Source organism: Mustela putorius, unplaced genomic scaffold, assembly GCF_011764305.1.
Source record: "Mustela putorius furo isolate JIRA1106 unplaced genomic scaffold, ASM1176430v1.1 tig00003983_pilon_pilon_pilon, whole genome shotgun sequence".
NCBI classification, from domain to species: domain Eukaryota; kingdom Metazoa; phylum Chordata; class Mammalia; order Carnivora; family Mustelidae; genus Mustela; species Mustela putorius.
Window position 1 is genome coordinate 10,282,968 of NW_025422123.1, and position 21,417 is coordinate 10,304,384.

Consider the following 21,417-nt stretch of genomic DNA (forward strand, 5'->3'; position numbering starts at 1 on the left):
CTCAGTGGGTTAAGCCTCTGCCTTCTGCTCAGGTCATCGTCTCAGGGTCCTGGGATAGAGCCCCACATCCAGCTCTCTGCTCAGCGGGGAGCCTGCTTCCCCTTTTCTCTCTGCCTGCCTCTCTGCCTACTTGTGATCTCTGTCAAATAAATAAATAAAATCTTAAAAAAAAATAGGGCAACAAAAATTTTGCTTTTGTGATATTGCTAATTTTTAATAGTTCTAGATAACAGATATAAGAGAATCTGGGCCTTACGTTTTTTAAATCAAATATTATGAAACTGGAATTCAGCTGGATCTCCCAGAGCAAAGAATTTGGCAGTTACAGGCTTTTTAACTGGGATATACAGTTTGTCCTAGACATTTTCTAGTACTTTTCATAAAGGCTATCTTCAGAACAGTGTATCTCCTCTTTATTTGTAACATATACTCTTAGAACTATTATTTTGTAACATTGTTCTTATTCAGAAGTGCTTTTTCAGTAAAAACTTCTGCATGCTGGCTATTAACCAAAAGGAAACTTTGGGACACCTGGGTGGCTCAATAGTTTGAGCGTCTCCTTTGGCTCTAGACATGACCCCTGGGCCCTGGGATTAAGTCCCACCTCCAGCTTCTTGCTCATCGAGGAGCCTGCAACTCCTTCTGCTTGCCACTCCCCCTGCTTATGTTCCCTCTCTCTCTGACAAATAAATCTTTAAAAAGGGGGGGGGGACTGGATACCAGCCTATAGCAAGTTAACTTCTAATGGGGGAGAACATTAAGGCAATCTGTTATTGTACAAACAGTAGAGATTTGTCTAGAAAAAGCTCAAGGAGAGTTTAGCTTACTTCTAGTTAAAGTGGTAAATTTCCCATGGGTTCCATATTTTAAAATAAGATGTAAGATTTAAAGTGTCCTTTGCCATTGAACAGTTGTATGATAAGCCTTTAACTTGTTGAAGGGTGGTAGTAGTACAACTGCCCAGGGAAGCTTGTGAGAAAGACAATTGAGGAATCATTTTATTCTCTGATCCTGATATAGCAGAGTTTATCAACCTGGAGGCTGCAAATCCTTCAATTCCTTCAGGAAAATACAATGGACAATAAAAATGTGCTACTTAGGGGCGTCTGGGTGGTTTAGTCAGTAAGGCATCTGCCTTCGACTCAGGTCATGATCCTGGGGTCCTGGGATCAAGCCCTGCATCGGTCTCCTTGCTCAGCAGGGAGCTTGCTTCTCACTCTGCCTGCCAATCCCTCTGCTTGTTTGTGTGCTCTCTCTCTCTCTCTCTCTGTCAAATAAATAAATAAAATCTTTAAAAGAAAAAAATGTGCCACTTAAAGGAGGCAGTTATAATACATAAACATTTGATGATGAAATATGTCATGATTTTCTTTTCTTAGTAGTCTGCGACCAGAGTCAGAAATTTAACGATCAGGGGCATCTGGATGGCTCTGTCAGTTAAGCATCTGGCTTCTTGCCTTCGGCTCAGGTCATGATCTCAGTATCCTGGGACTGAACCCCCACATCGTGCTCCCTGTTTCTTCCTCTCCCTCTGTACCCCAGCTTGTGCTCTCTCTTTTGCGTGTTCTACCTCAAATTAAAAAAAAAAAAAGGAAGAAAGCTAACGATCATAATAAAGAAGGTTTTTCTTTGGTCTTAGCTTTGTGTACCACATTTTACTGTGAGGCTAATGCTTTAAAACACTTGAAATTAGTTTTATAATACTTAAAAATCATTGATTCTTTGCAGGTTTTTTTGAGGGCTGTATCCCCTTTTGAAAATTTTTTCAAAGTATGGACCCTTGCTTGCCTCAGAAAAATACATATCTACACATAAGGTAGTTCTGTGTGCAGTTTTCACGAGTTTCACAGACCCTCTGAAAACCATATACCTCAGAATAGGAACTGTTATTACACATTACATTTGTATTTTTGGCTCCAACTCATCTTTAAAGAGCTCTCTGGCTGAAGACTATGGTATATACCTTCATTGGTGGCAAATGTTACCTCAACTCAAATGGACATGCTGCTCTTTGTTCTACACCTTTTTTTTTTTTAATCAAAAATGCAGATGTTTATAAACAAGTCTTATTTCTGTATGTCTTCTGTAACTATTGCTTTAGTGTGTCCAGTTTAAGTATTGAATTTCCAGTTGAAGTAAACTATCTTTTTATTTATAGTGCTCAAAAAAGTGTAATGCCTAGTAAATGGTTTATGATATTTCATATTATATTCCAGGGTCCTCTTATGATGTGTGCAACCAAAAAAACTGATAATAGAATTTAACTGATCTAAGTGTGTATAATCTTCTTCTAGAAATTATTTTTCATGGATGTGATTTATTTCAAACCTAGGAAAAGAAGTCAGGTATTTCCGATGTTTTGATACTGAAGTTTCTGTTAACTTTGCCGTCCTACCTCTTAATACAGAGCTGGCAATCAGCCATACTGTGTTTGCAACTTATTTTCTGTTTCTGAAAATAGTTATGTGTGTAGAAAGCTTTAAGTGGTAGAATTACTTAAAAATAATACTCAAAACTGTCAGATTGAAAACTTTCCTTTCAAGGCCATTTTCTAAGTAGTTTGTATCAGTTAAGGAACTCCTTAGTTATCTCCTCCCTTTGCTCTTAATTTCTTTCTTTCTAAACATATAATGAACATCTTCTGAATGCCTAGGACATGAAGCAGTTGTGTAGTTGTATAAGAAATTATAAATCATTGTTAAAGATGAGAGTGGTGGGATTGGAAGGGTCCCCTGCTGGCTTTGAAAAGGAAGCTGCCATATTCTCAGAGGGCTTTTGGAGGAGGCCCCCATGGCTAGGCTCTGAGAGTTGCCCTCTGCTGACAGCCAGCAAGAAAATGGGGACCAAATTCTGCCAACAACCAGAAGTAGCTTGGAAGACATTAATCAGCTGATAGCATAAAGGAGGGCACACTCATTATCAGTACAGGAACTTCTCTTTTATAGTTATGGTGCCTGGAGTTGTGGCATATAGCTAGAGATTTATCAGTTTAACCCCAAAGTTTTGGCACAACTCATCAGCGCTCACTCTTCTGCTGGTTCTGTTCATCATTGTACTGGAGGTACTGATGCAATCAGAGCAGAAGGGGAAATAGAAGATATTTAGATGTGAAGGAAAGAGTAAACTTTCCACATGACATAATCATGTTTGTAAGAAATCATAAAGAATCTACCCCACCCTTCCCCCCAAAATAAGTGAGATTAGCAAGGTTGCAGGGGATGAAGTCAATATGTAAAAATCAGTAGCATTTATACACACTAAAATTTAAGATGGGAAATTGAAATTTAAAAAGCCATGTTATTGCAATAGCATTACAATCATGAAATTATTAGAGAAATGTATATAGGTGAAATATATATATATATGAAAAACTAGTTAACTAGAAACTATGAAACAGGGGTGCCTGAATGGCTCAGTCATTTAAGTATCTGCCTTTGGCTCAGGTCATGATCCCGGAGTTCCAGAATTGAGCCCTGCGTTGGGTTCCCTACTCAGTGGGGTGTCTGCTTCACCCTTTGCCCCTCACCTCACTTTGCTCTCTCTTTCTCTTTCTCAAGAAAACAAAAACCAAACTATAAAACATAATGCCTGAGAAGAAAAATTAAATAAATGGGGGTGCCTGGGTTGCTCAGTGGGTTAAGCCTCTGCCTTCAGTTCAGGTCACGATCTCAGGGCCTTGGGATTGAGCCCCACTTTGGGCTCCTTGCTCAACAGGGAGCCTGCTTTCCCCGCTCTCTCTGCCTGCCTCTCTGCCTACTTGTGATCTCTCTCTGTGTCAAATAAATAAATAAAATCTTTTTAAAAAAATTTTAAAAATTAGAAAAAATGAAATAGATGGAGAGATATAATATGCTCATGGATCAAAAGACTAAATGTTATTAGAGCTCAGGTTGCCTCAAATTGACCTAAGATTCATTGCATTCCCTTCTTGACTCAGCAGGACTTTGTAGAAATTGCCAAATTGACTTGAAAATTTGTATGGAAATGTAAAGGATGTGGGGTAGCCAAACAACTTTGAAAAAGAACTCAGTTGGAAGATTTAAACACTCTGGTTTTAAGATTTAACTATAAATTTACAGTAACTGGAGCAGTGTAGTATTGGTGTAAGATGAGACAGATCCATGGTACAGGATGATAGGAAGTACACAAATAGAGTGCCATATTTTTTGGTCAATTGGTTTCCACAAAGCTGCTGAGATAATTCAATATGAAAGGGGAAGTCTCTCAGTTCTAGTGGTCATTTTACACCAAAACTTCCAGAATCTTCTTCTGGTCCACTTCAGTGTATCAGAGAAAAACCAAAATGGTATAGATTCTTCTTATCAACTAGAGAAGGAGATAAGCGAAATGCTTCTCTTTTGTGGCCCTGTTCAATTGAAATGGATATAGAGTAACAAGATTGTAACATTACATAATTTGGGAAAACAATAATGAAGAAATCTAAAGCAAAGCAAATTTAGCTCTAGTACTTGGGAAAAATGCCCCCCAAATCCCACAATTTCAATAAATTCTTATTTTTTCCTTTCCCAAACCTAATAAATACTAAGTGGTTTTAATTTTTGCTTCAACTGTCAAATATAATTTTTTAAAGATTTATTTATTTATTTATTTGACAGAGATCACAAGTAGGCAGAGAGGCAGGCATAGAGAGAGGGGGAAGCAGGCTCCCTGCTGAGCAGAAAGCCCAATGCGGGGCTCGATCCCAGGACCCTGAGATCATGACCTGAGCCTAACGCAGAGGCTTTAACCCACTGAGCCACCCAGGCGCCCCTGTCAAATATAATTTAATAAATTCATGAGAAACAAACAAAAAAAGGATGTTATATTTACTGTTGTTAACACATGCAAGACACTGCTAAGGAGCTTTATATAAGATTATATATATGTATGTATACACATACACACACATATATGCACATATACACACATATACACACATTATATATAATTCCTCATAATAATCCTATGATACAATACTCAAACTCATGTCATAGACCATGAAACTGAAACAGAGAATTACAGAACTTGTTCAAAGCCACATAGTGATAAAGTCAGTATTTTTTTTTTTTTTTTAAGATTTTATTTATTTATTTGACAGAGAGAAATCACAAGTAGATGGAGAGGCAGGCAGAGAGAGAGAGAGGGAAGCAGGCTCCCTGCTGAGCAGAGAGCCCGATGCGGGACTCGATCCCAGGACCCTGAGATCATGACCTGAGCCGAAGGCAGCGGCTTAACCCACTGAGCCACCCAGCGCCCTAAAGTCAGTATTTGAACACTGCCTAACTACAGAATATTCTTTTAACAATTATGCTATATAAGAGCTAAAGGACTTTAACGGGGCACCCCAAAGTTAGCTAGACTAGTTGGAGAATACCACATGATAGATGAAGCTTGAATAAACCCTGAAGTATAAATAATATTTTTTTTAAAGAAAGTCTTTTTTTCAAAGATTTTACTTATTTGAGAGAGAAAGAGAAAGGGCATAAGAAGGGAAATGGCCCAAGGGAGAAGCAGACTTCCCCCTGAGCAGGGAGCCCAATGTGGAACTCAATCCTGAGCCTCCAGGATCATGACCTGAGCCGAAAGCAGTTGCTTAACCAACTGAGGCACCCAGGTGCCCTGAGTAGTATTTAAGCAAAGGAAGATCAGAAATAAGAGCAGGGGGACACCTGGGTGGCTCAGTGGGTTAAGCCGCTGCCTTCGGCTCAGGTCATGATCCCAGTGTCCTGGGATGGAGTCCCACATCGGGCTCCTTGCTTGGCAGGGAGCCTGCTTCTCCCTCTGCCTCTGTCTGCCATTCTGTCCGCCTGTGCTCGCTCTCTCTCCCTCTCTCTCTGACAAATAAATAAATATTTAAAAAAAAAAAAAAAGGAAAGAAGAGCAGGGAAATAGGATAAGGGATGTCTTAAAGTTGAAACAGTGTATGTTCAGGAAATTTAAGGATATAACAAATTTGAGATTAATGGAAGATGAATTGAAAAGGCCAGATGGTCTTCAGTGCCAGTTTTATAGAGTTGGTACTTTATTCTATAGGTATGAGAGAGCTAACAACAGTTTCAGTTGGTTGGTTTGTTTTTAAGATCTTATTCATTTTCTTGACAGAGAGCACAAGCAGGGGAGCAGCAGGCAGGGGGAAAGCAGGCTCCAGGCTGAGCAAGGAGCCTGATGCAGGACTCGATCCCTGGACCCTAGGATCATGACCTGAGCCGAAGACAGACCCTTACTTGACCGAGCCACCCAGGTGCCCTAACATTGGTTTTGAAGAGAGGATAAGATGGATAACATTGGGGAATATTTCATTCATGGGCATTGTGTAAATGCATTCAGGGAGAGGGTAGTTTAGGAATTATGGTGGTCTGGGCAAGAATGAAGAAAAGCTGAACAAGATAGGGCAGGTTGCAATGGATATATGAAATACTTTGAAGTGGTTTTGTTGACCAAAAAATCGACCAAATAATGGGGAATAAAAGAGAAAGGAAGCCAATATTATTGGAATTTTAAACCTTTAATAAAAATAGGGAGTTGTGGGGTTCCTAGGTGGCTTAGTCAGTTAAGCGTCCAACTCTTGATCTCAGCTCTGGTCTTAATCTCAGAGTTGTGAGTTCAAGCCCTGTGTTGGGCTCCATGAGGGGTTATGGAGCCTAGGAAAGAAAGACGGTAAGAAAGAGAGAGAGAAGAAAGAAAGAGGAAGGGAGGGCACCTAGGTGGCTCAGAGGGTTAAGCCTCTGCCTTCGGCTCAGTTCATGGTCTCAGGGTCCTGGGACTGAGCCCCACATCTGGCTCTCTGCTCAACAGGGAGCCTGCTTGCCCCTTTCTCTCTTTGCTTGCCTTTCTGCCTACTTGTGATCTCTCTTTCTCTCTCTGTGTCAAATAAATAAAATCTTTTTTTAAAAAGGGGGGAAGGGAAGGGAGAGCGGGGGGGAGAGAAAGAGGAAGAAAAAAAGAGACAGGGAGAAAGGAAAAAAGAAAGAGGAAGAGAGAGAGATAAGAGAAAGGAGGGAGGGAGGGAGGAAGGAATAGGGAGTTGTTTGGAAAAAAGAATATTTGAGAAGGAACATATAACGATTGATTTTCATTAAGTTTAGAGAGTATAGTGAACTATAGTTTGAAACTATAATGGTTTGAAACTATAATGAAAAATTCAAGAAGAGGTATTCTGTGTGGAGGTGGAGCTAAGGGATTAGAGTTTAAGAGTTTGAGAATAGAGGTGAAGATTTGTGTGCATTCAGCATAAGCAAATTGAAACGTAAGCCAGTACCAGTTCACCAAGAGAAAAAAAGCACGGATACAGATAAGACAATGTTGCTCAGTATCTGCCAGAGTGTTAGAGGGAGACGATAAGCCAGCAAATGAGAGAAGCAGCAGTCATCAAGAGTTGGAAAATACAGGACGCCTGGGTGGCTCAGTGGGTTAATCCTCCGACTTCAGCTTGGATCATGATGTCAGGGTCCTAGATCGGGCCTGTGGGCATGGGGCTCTCTGTTCAGCGGGGAGCCTCCTTCCCCACCTCTCTCTCTGCCTGCCTCTCTGCCTACTTGTGATCTCTCTCTCTCTCTCTCTCAAATAAATAAATAAAATCTTAAAAAAAAAAAAAGAGTTGGAAAATACTTCTGTGTGCTCATCTTCCTCCTCTATATATGTGAACCTTTGCTAATACCTCTTCACAATAATTTGAGTGTATTTTCTTGCCTTGTTCATACCTCATTACTGTCTGTCCAAACCAGCATGTCTAGATTTTCTATATACCTACCTCCCTTGCTTTATAATCATTTTTTAGGCTTTTTCAAAACTGACTAGTTCTAATTGGATAATAAAATATTTTCAAGGCCCTGAGTCCAAAGCTACATCTAATTTCAGTAGCTTGTCAGTAGAATAAAAAACTAGTGTCTCACCAGAATTTTAGCTACTCACCAGGAGAATCAGTCTCTAAAAATATATAAATGCATTTATTTTGAAGCATGATTTAATTCTGAGTATTTTCTAATTGAATAACAGAATTCTTGGGGGGAGAAGGTACTAGGGAGGGTTGGAAAAAGTAAGTTCCAGAGAACCGGAGAGAGAAAACATGTACTTTAAAATCATTAATCATGAGGGACACCTGGGTGGCTCAGTTGGTTGAGCAACTGCTTTCGGCTCAGTCATGATCCCAGAGGACCAGGATCGAGTCCTCCATCAGACTCCCAGCTCCACGGGGAGTCTGCTTCTCCCTCTGACCTTCTCCTCTCTCATGCTCTCTCTCACTGTCTCTCTCTCCAATAAATAAAATCTTTTAAAAAATAAAAATAAAATCATAAATCATGAAAGACTACATTAATAAAAAATATTTGTTGAATATTATAAGTTTCAGCCTACGCTGAAGCTAAGGCTTCTGGAATTGATAGGAAGGAGAAATTGATCTCTCTTACCCAGAAGTTTAAACAAGAGCCATTTTTTTATGTTTGAAAACGTACGTATTGGGGCACCTGGGAGGCTCAGTTGGTTAAGTGTCTGACTTCAGCTTAGGTTGTGATCTTGGGGTCTTGGGATCAAACCCCACATCTGGCTCCATGCTCAGTGGGGAGACTGCTTCTCCCTCTGCATCTCCCTCTCTCCACTCATGTTCTCTGTCTCTCTCTTAAAAAACAAACCAACAGAAAAACAGAAAAGAAAACATACATTAGCTAAAGTACTGTGAAAAGGAAGCATTTCTGTATTAGAGAACACAAAATCCTGACTTTAAAAAAATGTCTAAATACAGCCTTTCAATTTTTTCAGAGGAGACGCGAAAACAAGGCTTATTTCAATGGCTTGATTCTCTTCAGATTGATAACCCCACCTCTCCAGACCTGCAGCTCACTGTTGGAGCAGTGATTGTGGAGGAAATGAGAGCAGCCATAGAGAAGGAGACGGGCTTTCAGTGTTCAGCTGGAATTTCACATAATAAGGTGAAGGCTAATAGTGGGTTTCAAGGAGAAACATATCTTAGTTAAATGCAGCATGGATGGATATGAGTGGGGCATTTAAACCATTACATGCATACTTTGAAATGGGTTTCTATTTAGATTTGTTTTGTGTGGGCACCTGGGTGGCTCAGTCGGTTAAGTGGCTGCCTTCCACTCAGGTCATGATCTCAGGCTCCTGGGATCCAGCCTAGCAGTGTATCAGGCTCCTTGCTCAGTGGGGAGTCTGCTTTCCCTCTTCCTCTGTGCTCTCTCTACCTCCCTTCCTCCCTCCCTCTCTCTCTCCAGTAAATAAAATCTTTTAAAAAAAATGTTTTGCAGACCGAACAAAAGCCTGGGTAATTCTCTAACAAGGGAAATTGTCTTTGAACATGTACTTGCCTAAGCAGCAATCTGAAAAACCAGCAGAAAATGCTTATTTATATAGTTGTGTCCAAAATATTTCCTTAATGACTGAACTATGTATAGAAATGTCAATCTTTCAATTTTATATACAAACCTATTTCTTTTCACTTGCTGAAAAGTATTATCTCAATACTTTCGTGGAATTGCCTGAGTAGGTTTTTGCCTATTCCTTCCTTCCTAGTGAGCAGTAAGAAAGATAGAATAATAAAATTTTATTAATTTGGATCACTGTTTTGGTATAGGGACCACAGATAATTATCAATAATCAGGGGCTGAATAACTGGTTTTATTAAAGTACAGTGAGGGTCTGGGATCTTCATCCCCTTCTAACTAGGCTCAATAATTGGGCAGTGCCTGATTATTCCTAGTTTCTACCTTTGCCCCGTTCCTCCAATCACCAAACTATCCCACAGAGTTTTAGAATATTTTTGTGATTGGGTGAAGGGAGGGGAAACCAAAGTCCCACTGTAGTAATTTAAATAAGACTAAATATTGCCTAGGAGAAGTTCCAGAGAATATCTCCAATGAATTTAAAGGATAATTTTATACTTTTCCTGCCAGTTACAATTTATGAAATGCTACCACTGAAGCACCTTATTCTTTCAAAAGAGTTCTCAAAGACTTAGGGTTTTTCATTTTGAAGTCTTGTTTCTAGTATAAGATGTATACTAATTCGATGATCATTTTGAGTCCAATCTCTATCACAGATAAATTATGGTAAACTGTGTTAAATCCAGGACTCAAAAATTAATCAAGTAATGTAAATAAATGGGGTAGGGTAAAACAGGTTGGCTTCAGCATTTTTATATGGACATGCCAAGAAATGCATCGTATAGAAGTTTCTTCTGCAGCTTCTCTGGGCTTTTTACCCTCTTGAAGTCAGAGAGCCTTAAGGAATAGATGGGGATGGAAAAATGACAAAGGAAAACAGAATAGAAGATGTGGAAAGAACAATGAGGATGATAATGGGTCATAGTTTCCACTGAGGATGTTGTGGGATACCAAGGTTTAGAGAGGTCTTGAGTTTCTGGTTTTGGTTTTCATTTTAATGTGGAAACCATTAGTTACAGCCCTTAAGCAGTGCCTGTGTTTGTTTGTGTGTGTTAATATTCACCAACTCTCTGTGTGGGTGAGGTTGGCAGTAAGGAAGTTTTTATCCTTTCCATGCTCCAGGTCCTGGCAAAACTGGCCTGTGGACTGAACAAGCCCAACCGCCAGACCCTGGTCTCACATGGGTCAGTCCCGCAGCTCTTCAGCCAAATGCCTATTGGCAAAATGTAAGTATTCAAGGAGTACCTTCCATTTCACTCGCATACTTCATGCGGGCACTCTCTGGTTTCTTCTGCTCCTTATGAAAGACTGAAGCCAGGAAAAGTAGGTAGCCATAGCCAAGAAGGTAGAAGGGTGATAACACAGGAGATTTTGAAAAACACAGAGACTTTTGTTCCTGATGAACGTTCAATTCTGGATTATCTGTGGAAGTTATTTAATCCTGAATTTTAAAAATGAACTGGTTTTTAGCTATATATTTAATTTCCCTATAGCCTTTTTATTCAAGTCTGTTATTAAATAACAAATAACAAAACAAATAGAAATTTTACTTATTTTTCTTCTAATATGAGATCAAGGTGTTCAGGGCTGCTGAATTACTCCCAAACTACGTATGAGAGAAAAAGCTAAACAATGTGAATAATTAAGCTGACCATACCAATGTGTGTCCTTGACAGTGGCGTAAAATACTGTGGAAGGGACAAGATGTAACAGTTGAAAGCAACAGTGAAAGTGCTACCAAGACTGTACATGACTGGGGCGCCTGGGTGGCTCAGTGGGTTAAAGCCTCTGCCTTTGGCTCAGGTCGTGATTCCGTGATCCCGAGGTCCTGGGATGGAGCCCTGCATTGGGCTCTCCCCTCAGCAGGGAGCCTGCTTCCCCCCACCCCCGCCCCCGCTCTCTCTGCCTGCCTCTCTACCTACTTGTGATCTCTGTGTGTCAAATAAATAATAAAATCTTAAAATTAAAAAAAAGACTGTACATGACTGACCTGCCTAGGTGGCTCAGTTGGTTATTTGCCTTTGGCTCAGGTCATGATCCCAGCCCCACATCTAGCCCACATCGGGCTCCCTCCCTCAGTGGAAGGAGGGCTGCTTCTCCCTCTGCCATTCACCCCCTGGTTTGTACTCTCTGGCTCTTTCTGTCCAATAAATAAATAAAATCTTTAAAAAAAAAAAAAAGACTGTACATGAGTAGTTGCTAAGTGAGTTGTACAGGTAGTTACCAGAGTTCATGGAAAAGAGATCTGAGGATTTATGAAAAAGACATGACATTTTGTTTTGTCAGATGAGAAATGAAGAACAATTCTGATTTCAATAATGTTTTGAACACACAGAGAGGAAAAGTATAAAGTATTTTCAGTGAGCTGGGACTTAAACTAGTTAACTGGACCAAAAAGAATTATGTGAGAGAAATAGTACTGAAAAGGTAGGTCGAGAACAGATTATAGGTGGCCTCAAAGACCAAGCTTAATAATTATTATTATATTCTTTTTTAAAAGATTTTATTTATTCGACACAGAAAGAGAGAGAGAGAGAGCACAGCAGGGGGAGCAGCCGGCAGAGGAAGAGGGAAAAGCAGTCTCCCCACTGAGCAGGGATCCCATGTGGGGCTTTATCCCAGGACTCTGGGATCAGGACCTGAGCCAAAGGCAGATGCTTAACTGGCTGAGCCACCCAGGCACCCCTGGGGTGAGAATTTTAATCCCTAAATGGGATAGTAGATCCTGTACAATTAAAAGTTTTACATACAGATGACTTGAAAACTAATCAATGACTTTAACCTTTAGTTGATGCTATTGTTAATATTCCCAGGTCGTAACTCCAAGTGTATTTGAATTTCCAGAATCATCCAGTCTTACACTAGAAAATTAGTAGTTTATAAGACTAAGACTGACCAATAAGTGCTCTCATTTTCCCTGAATCCTCAGGAGAGTTACTTACACAAGCAAAATTTCTTATGTCTGCTGCTAACCAGATATTTATGATGTGACCTATAAATTCTTTATCTCTTTTGTTAGCCGTAGTCTTGGAGGAAAACTAGGTGCCTCTGTCATTGAAATCCTGGGGGTGGAATACATGGGTGAACTTACTCAGTTCACTGAATCTCAGCTCCAGAGTCATTTTGGGGAGAAGAATGGGTAAGCGATTCCTAATACTTTTCAATCATAAACTTTATGGAGATGCTAATTTCAAATATGGACAAAAGCACCCAGTAAAATTTAGACCTATCTTTAACATTTGTTCCTTGAGGTAATTTCATTGGTCCTTTTGCTTTAAAATATTAAATCACTGTGGCCTCTCTGGAGTAGTTTTTCATTTCCCTAAGTAGGTTGATAGGCTTGGATATATACATAATTTCTGTGTGCTAAAATGCTTAAAATCTTTTAGTAAATACCCCAAATTTGGGGGATATGAATCAGTGGCTTGCTCCGTGCTTTTCCAAAAATATAAATGACTTGGCTTTAAAAAGCATAACCAAGTGTCCCTCTCCTTGGCATATATTGCACTAGATTTCTTTGGGAAGTGCAGGGATTCTGTCAGAGGTGAGGTATACTTAATTTTAGACAAAATTTTCCTTTTCCATGAAGGAGATAAAAGGGTAGCGCAATGTAGGTATTTTACTTTAACAAGAATAATCATTTGCTTTTACCTTAAAGTTTTTTTGCTGCTTTTATTAGATCTTGGCTATATGCCATGTGCCGTGGGATTGAGCACGATCCAGTTAAACCCAGGAAACTACCTAAAACCATTGGCTGCAGCAAGAACTTCCCAGGAAAGACGGCTCTGGCTACTCAGGAGCAGGTAGGCAGGCCTTCTTGAACATTGCCTCTTTTAAAGGGGTTAGGTTTTGGTAACTGCAGGACATTTAATAAGTTAGATGGAACCTTTCTGTTGTAAAGTAGGAAGGGGTGTGTGTGTGTGTGTGTTGAAAATTGAGCTTTATGTATTATATTTTCCATCCAAAAAGAAATAAAATGGAACTAAGTGAAATTCGAAATGAAATTTCTTTTTTTTTTTGATAGGTGGTAATGTGGAAGGCCTGGGATATTATGCCCCAAGTTTGTGTGTGTTATTTTTCTCAGAGCTGAAACATGCCTGAAGTTCACCTGATGGCATGTCAGCCAGAAAAGAAAATGAAAATCTTGAGCTAGGGCAGGTCAGAAAAGGTCTATGATCTGGTGATCCCTTGGTTATGGAGGAGACTTTATTGTACATTTACATTTGTGGGAGAACAGAACAAATCCTCCATCTAGTATTATAACAAACCTAGAATTTTTAAATTTTTAAAGATTAAAGTCTCAACACTTTTTTAGGTACAATGGTGGCTTTTGCAATTAGCCCATGAACTAGAGGAGAGACTAATCAAGGACCGAAATGATGTAAGATTTTCTTTCTTTATTCTTGGGATGAGCTTTGGGATTTAAATACCAGTTGTTGCTTACCTGGAGAAGTAGTAGAGACAAAGATACAGAAAGATACCAGAGGGCGCCTGGGTGGCTCAGTGGGTTGAGCTGCTGCCTTCGGCTCAGGTCATGATCTCAGGGTGCTGGGATAGAGTCCTGCATCAGGCTCTCTGCTCAGCAGGGAGCCTGCTTCCTCCTCTCTCTCTCTCTGTCTGCCTCTCTGCCTACTTGTGATCTCTCTCTGTCAAATAAATAAATAAAATCTTAAAAAAAAAAAAATACCAGACTAGGAAATCTTTTATGTCCTTCCATAAAACTCGACATGATCTTTGAAAGCCTAGATCTGTGAATATATGAACTGACTACCCCATCTCCCTCCTTACTATTTGCCTCTACTCTTTGGGATATTTCTTATTTAATCTCTCCTGCAGTCCTGAATATACAGTGGATCTTCTTCAAAGTACAGAGCCATTAAATAGGGCATTCAGGGATTAGACTATAAATTATTGGAACTTAAACACAGTCCAGGTGACAGAGAAGTACTGGCAGTTTTAGAGATAGAGTATGAAGTCAAAGACTTGACATCTGATGATTAGTTTCTTTATCCTTTCCTTTTTAAAACAATAGCTTTATTGGGGTGCCTGGATGGCTCAGCTGGTTAAGCATCTGCATTCAGCTCAGGTCATGATCCCAGGGTCCTGGGATCGAGCCCTGTGTCAGGTTCCCTGCTCAGTGGGGAGCCTACTTCTCCCTCTCCCTCTCTCTCATTCTCTCTTTCAAATAAGTAAATTTTTTAAAAAAATCTTTGGGAAATAGCTTTATTGATTATATATTTTACATGACATAAAATTCACCCATTTACAGTATACAGCCCAGTAGTTTCTACTTAGTATATTTCAGAATTGTTCATCCATTCCACAATCAATTTAAGAACATTTCATCACCCAGAAAAGAAATCCTGTACTCATTAGCAGTTACTCACCCAATCCTAGGCAACCACTAGTGTGCTTTGTCTTCATAGGACTTACTATTCTGGACATTTCACATAAGTGGACTAAGGCAATATGTGGCCTTTTTGCTGGCTTGAAGTCCTTTGGTTAACATAATAGTTTCAAGGCTCACTCATACTGGCACATGTATCAGTATCTTTTGTCCTTTTATGAATGAATAATACTCTATTATATGGATATACCATATTTTGTTTATCTATTCATCAGTGAATGGATATTTGAGTTGTTTCTGCCTTTTGGCTATTATGAACCATGTTGCCATGAACATTCATGTACAGATTTTTGTGTAGACATATGTTTCATTCCTGTTAGGTATATTCCTAAGATTAGAATTGGTGGTTCACATGGTAACTATATTTAGCATTTCGAGGAACACCAGACTGTTACTGTGCTACATTATATTCCCAGCAATGTAAAAAGGTTTTAATTTCACTATATCCTGTTACTTTTTCTTATTTTAGCCATCCTAGTGGGTGTGAAGTGGTATCTCATTATGGTTTTTAGGTGCTTATTGGCAATTTTCTTATCTTCTTTGGAGAAATTTGTCAAGATCCTTTGCCCGTTTTTGAAGCGGTTTCTTCATTACTGAGTTTTAAGAGTTCTCTATATATGCAGGGTATAAGTTCCTTATCAGATTATTTGCAAATATTTTCTCCCATTCTGTGGGGTTTTGTACTTTCCTGATGGTATTATTTGATACGTTCTCTCATATTTCCACATCTAGGAGTCCTACAAGTCAACAACTGTACTGTCAGATATCACCCACAACTACCTGTTTGCCCCTTGTCAGCTGAATTGGTGGTGATGAATGTTTGTTCTTCGGTGGGCCACTTAAAGAGGGAGAGGATCCCAGTTCTTATGGGCCTACTTGCCTTTGCTCACTAGGTGTCGCTTTGTTCTCATTTCTCCTTATAAGCCTTCATAGGCTTTCAAAGCCTTAAAGTGGGGCTTTTCTTCCCACTTTGTATCTAATGCAACATAGTAGGGATCTGTATCTGTCTTTCCAGAAATTCATGTCTTTAAGCTTAAAAGGACTTTATGCCAAAAGTAATTCTGGACGTGTAAGATCCTTGTCACTTCATTGTTTAAAGTATTAATTATGTTTATTTCCAAACCATTCTGTCACCCTGGTTCTTGTAATTTCCTCCTCACACAGTTCAATATATAGAATCCAGATGCTCACAATAACTTCAGTTCTGGTCTCAATCCTTTTATACCCACAGAATGACAGGGTGGCCACCCAGTTGGCTGTGATCATTCGTGTACAGGGAGACAGACGTCTCAGCAGCACACGCCGCTGCTGTGCTCTTACCCGCTATGATGCTCACAAGATGAGCCGTGATGCGTTTGCTGTCATCAGGAACTGTAACACTTCAGGAATCAAAACTGACTGGTGAGTCGAATTCTAGCTTGTCTTCTCAGAAGACACTTATACCCTGACTTGATCTAAAATTCGTGGGTATACAGCTTTCCAGCAAGAGTACGTTCTTGGTAGTGAATCTAGCTAGGTCCTACTAGGTCACAGAAAGGAATGGCAGAGCACAACAGAAACACCAGAAACAAGGCAGCTCAGCTACCGCTTCTTTGCCTACATGTGGCGCATTCCAGTTCTCAGGGGTGGGTTTCAGAGGCAGAGTAAACCAATATTATCCCCACATCTGCTGCAGTCAGAGGGAAGGGCCAGTTGCATGTGTGAGTATGGAACTCAAGTTTCAAGAATACATTTGGCAACTTCTCTCTCAATACTTGACTGTTCTATCTTAGAACTTGATAAGATTATCTTAAAACACTTGAAAATGAAAGTGACCTGTATTTATTGATAGTCTCAATTTAACATCCCAGCTCAATCACAAGCTCCACTGGTATAATACTGAATGTCATATTAAATTTTACTTCATTTAGTAATGAAAAATAACTAAATATATCATTGGAATGTGTTCATTTATTGTTCTGATATTAATGATTTTCAGTATTGGATTCCTCTGTTGATTTAACATTGCTTGTTACATTGAAAAAAGTACTCCTAATTCACAATGGAAATATAATTATGTGAGAAACATAAATTGGTTGCTTACTTACAGGTCTGTATTGAAGATGATAAAAGTTTAACCTGAAACTAATGCAACTCAACAATAAATAAATAAACAGACAGACAACAAAAGTTTCATTGAACACCTACGTTAATTGCTTATCTATCTATGTGGGTACTACTATTGTATGTGCAGACCTACAATATGATGGGGTCGCTAAAGCTGGAATCTTTGTTCTTTGTGTAGAATAATTTGTTTAGCTTCTACTTCCTGGTACATGTGTTTATTTTCAAATACTGAAACAGTTTCACTGAACTAAATGATAAATTTATCATTTATAAATTTGTGTTCATATGAAACAGACTCTAACAAATACTTACCAGGAGTGTGAAACCTATTGAAAGGGAAGCATCAAATTATCTGATTCTAAGACTGTTCAAAAGCAAGAAACCAGAGAACAGTGAGATACCGTCCTAACAGTTTTAAAAAGGCATTTACTCTTTACCACATTAAGGTACTAATCTGTATATAAAAGCACGTTTTACCTTCTGAAATACAACTTATGTGAAAATTATTTTAATAATTGACATAATAAGTAACTCTGGCATGAATTTCTTGAAATGTTTCTGAGACTAGGATAGGTAATTCCAGTTGTGGGATTTCATTCTCTAGAAATTCAAGTTGAAAGTTTGTCAGAATGAGGGTTAGGTGGTACCCTTTATAGAAACAGAATGGGTAACAGGATTTTTTTCAAGAGACTTACAGTCTAAATATTCTAAAGTTTTTTTGTTGCCCTGAATAAAATTTCTTGCCTCGATCCTGAATTACAACTGCTATTATGTATCTTCTGATATATCTTATGAATACCTAGCTGCCAGGGGATCCATTTTGTATATCTGACCTGGTTAGGTGTTCACCAGGTCAGCAGCTCCCAAGGTGTGATCCTGAGCCAGCAACACCAGCATCACCTAGGAACTTGTTAGGAAGGCATATTCTCTGCCTAGTCCAGGTCTACTGAATCTGTATTAATCTGATGCCCTAAAATTTAAGAACACTGCAGTAATAGTTTCCTCCTGTGGCACAATCATAATCCCAGTCATTTACAAACTGTATCTGTGACCTGGTACTAATCTTCTTCCTTTACTTTCTATACAGGTCCCCTCCCCTCACAATGGTCTTCCTCTGTGCTACCAAATTCTCCACCTCTGCCCCTTCATCTTGCACAGACATCACCACCTTCTTGAGCAATGACCCAAGTTCTCTGCCAAAGGTGCCAGTTACCAGTTCAGAAGCTAAGACTCCCTGTGGCCCAGCAGTGACAGCCACTAAGAAACCAACCACTTCTCTGGAATCATTCTTCCAAAAAGCTGCAGAAAAGCAGAAAGTCAAAGAAGCTTCACTGTCATCTCTTACTGCCACTACCCAGGCCCTCGTGAGCAATTCACCATCCAAGACCTCCTTACCTTTCCAAACCAGTCGCGCTACGGGAACTGAGCCCTTCTTTAAGCAGAAGAGTCTAATTCTAGAGCAGAAACAGCTTAGTAATTCTTCAGTTTTCTTCCCTCCACAATATCCACAGTCTAGCCCTCAACAGTTAACAAACTATCTTCCAACAGAGTATCCAGATTGCACCCCTGTCTGTCAAGCAGCACTGAAGCTAGGATCCTCTGAAACAACTCCTACAGAGATGGATTTGGCCCAGAACAGCCCAAGCAGGCTTGCTTCTTTAGCTTTCAGCTATGCTCTGGAGGTGGCTCAGAAATCAACTATTACCCCAAATCCTGTGGCATCTGAAGACCAAATACCCTGTGAGAAGTGTGGCTCTCTGGTACCTGTATGGGAGATGCCGGAACACATGGACTATCATTTTGCATTGGAGTTACAAAAATCCTTTCTGCAGCCCCACTCCTCAAACTCAGAGGCTGTTCCTGCCAGTTCTCCTCAAAGCAAAAGAAATCCCAAGAGCCCTTCAGCCTCCAGTAATAAACGCCCTAGGCCTGAGGGCATGCAGACATTGGAATCATTCTTTAAGCCATTAACACACTAGTGCTGCCCTCAGGCTTGCTGCAGGGTTTTAATATTTTACCTGTAAACTAGATGGAAATATGCTCACTTTGCAAGGAAATCCGTAACTTCATGAAATTTTTAGTAAGAGATTAACAGTCCAGTTAGATGCTGACTTAAAACCCCCATCTCTTCACATGTATGGATTCCAATTCCACTGCTGACGGAGATGTAAAAACTGACTTTATCTTGCAGAGATAAAACTGCTTTGAGTTTTTAATCATTAGAGTTTAGGGAGGCAGTGTCAGAGTACAAATATGTGGGCCTTGAAGCCTAGGAGAGACACTTTCCTCACTTTTCCTCATCTATACAACTAATAAACTTTATAGATTATGGGAGATTAAGGAAATGTATTTAGAGTATGTGGCTTAAAGATGGCACAAAAAAGCTGAGTGAGAAAAAACATTTTTAAACTTTTCCCCAACCTCTGCGACAGGGGCAGTTCAGATAATGATTTTGACCAATATTTGAGGTTTGAGAATGTGAGGTGAAGACCTAAAGTGGTAACTGGTTTAGGGCAGGGCTCTATACACAGAAGCTGCTCAATAAATACTGAATTTCATACAAGAATATCCTTTTATGGCCACAATTTTAGCCACTGGCCCTTCTACCTCTTACAATTGGTCTAATGTAGCATCAGATTGTTAACAGACCAGTTCAAGAACTCTGTTTAGATTAGTTAAGTCACGATCAGAACTAGATCATGTCTAGAATCATACTAGGCAGAGTGTGATTTTGAGGGTTATCAGAGAACTTATTAGAAATTGTCTCAGCCTCACCTCTACCCTTGCTGAATCAGTATCCGTACATTAATAAGATTCTCCACGGTGTTTAAAAAACACTGATCTAGAAGATACTATGGCCAGCCAGGTTTGTAGGGCAATGACATTTCCTTAAACGCTGAAGTACAGATTTAAGAGGTAGTGCTTGGCTTTCAGGGTCACTGGCCTGTTCTTCATCTCTTACCTTCTGATGTTTGAATATTGAGCTTAAGGTTTACTGTAGCTTTCTGCACTTGTCCATGTCTATAGTACTGTATTCTTAATCTGCTTTCTTCTATGTGGAAAATCAGCTTTTTTGATATGTGAAACCTTGTGTTACATAGAGAACCCAACTGCAGATGAACTGAACTAGGTGGTGTTGGGGGAAGTGAGTAGGAAGAATGGTTTATGTATCCCCCCTCTCATACATCACCCACCGCTCTTCAAACTTATTTATAAATTGGGAGTCTGTATTTAGTTTGAAGAAGAAGAGGGTAGCATCTGAAAAACACTGTAGCAAAAAAATTACTTCTTCCTTCAAAAATATTTTCCTCTTGTAGCAGTTGAATAATGTGTACATGGCCCTTTTCCTACAAGATTTGTAGTTTCTAGAAGGCAAGAATTCTCCAGTGTCTTGCACATAATAGGTGCTTGATATTTACTGGATGAAACATGCATATTAAGTAATTTTAGATGATTACTAGGACTAAGAGTGTAAAAATGTACATGCTGCTGGTTTGGGGGAGGGTGACTGCTTTATGTATCTTTTTATCCTCCTAAATGTTTCATTAATGTAGCAAGGTATAGCTCACTGGTTCCTGAAGATGTCTTACTAAATACTGTTATCAGGGGCACCTGAGTGGCTCAGCCGGTTAGGCCTCTGCCTTTGGCTCAGGTCATGATCTCCAGGTCCTGGGATCGAGCCCCACATCAGGCTCTCTGCTCAGCGGGGAGCCTGTTTCCCCCTCTCTGCCTGCCTTTCTGCCTACTTGTGATCTCTGTCAAATAAATAAATAAATACTGTTATCAGGGGATGCCTGGGTGGTTCAGTCAGTAAAGCGGCCAGCATTCAGCTCAGGTCATGACCCCAGGTCCTGGGATGGAGTCCTGTATCAGGTTCCCTGATCAGCAGGGAGCCCACTTATCCCTCTGCCTGCTGCTCTCCCTACTTGTGCATCCCCCCAGACAAATAAATGAATAAAGTCTTTAAAAAAATACTGAGATAATTTCCTAAAATTTCCTTACTTAATTCAGTGAAAAGTTAATAATAATTTAAAAAAAAGAACCTAAAATGAAGCAATACCTCTCCTTCGGGCACTATACAGATTAAGTGGAACAAATTTTGAACACTTTGGTTGATTGGAAAGAGTCCTGTAGAAACGCAATGTGGTAGAAACTGGTTTCATTGGACTTAGAGGCCAAGGCAGGTGGGGGAATGGGTAACTAGTAATGACAATACCAGCAGCATCCCTTTTGTTTCCTTAGAAATGCTACCCCTGCCCCAGCATACCAGCAATCAGCCTATAGAGGGGACAGCAGACAGATATGCAAAGGTCAGTGCCTGGCGAAAGTTACAGGACCATTTTGCTGAATACAACCTTCTTTCATAGCTGTTTATCAGCACTGCATAGAGAGAAGTAAACAGCTTTTAGTCCCCAACACAGGAGGAAGGGGAAGTTCTTCAACCAGAGGCTTCTTACAGTAGCAAGTTAAGCCACAGATATTTTTAAAAACAGCAGAGCTCGAATAGTT

The 21,417-nt window shown here is 39.8% G+C and overlaps 1 protein-coding gene across 7 annotated transcripts in view; it reads left to right on the forward strand.

Annotated features, from left to right (window-relative positions):
• POLH (DNA polymerase eta) overlaps positions 1-20,633 on the forward strand; it is a 35,100-nt gene extending 14,467 nt beyond the window's left edge. For 4 of the 7 annotated variants that reach the window (XM_045071098.1, XM_004739816.3, XM_013061919.2 and 1 more), the window contains 7 exons: positions 8,755-8,924; positions 10,518-10,621; positions 12,415-12,534; positions 13,075-13,198; positions 13,711-13,776; positions 16,034-16,203; positions 17,996-20,633. In XM_045071098.1, the coding sequence (XP_044927033.1) occupies positions 8,755-8,924; positions 10,518-10,621; positions 12,415-12,534; positions 13,075-13,198; positions 13,711-13,776; positions 16,034-16,203; positions 17,996-18,887 (1,646 nt within the window). In that variant the 3' untranslated portion in view covers positions 18,888-20,633. Of the gene's footprint in view, positions 1-8,754; positions 8,925-10,517; positions 10,622-12,414; positions 12,535-13,074; positions 13,199-13,710; positions 13,777-16,033 lie in introns of all 7 variants that reach the window. The other 3 variants (XM_045071096.1, XM_045071097.1, XM_013061917.2) reach the window with 3 other exon arrangements.
• The last annotated feature ends 784 nt before the right edge of the window (positions 20,634-21,417 follow it).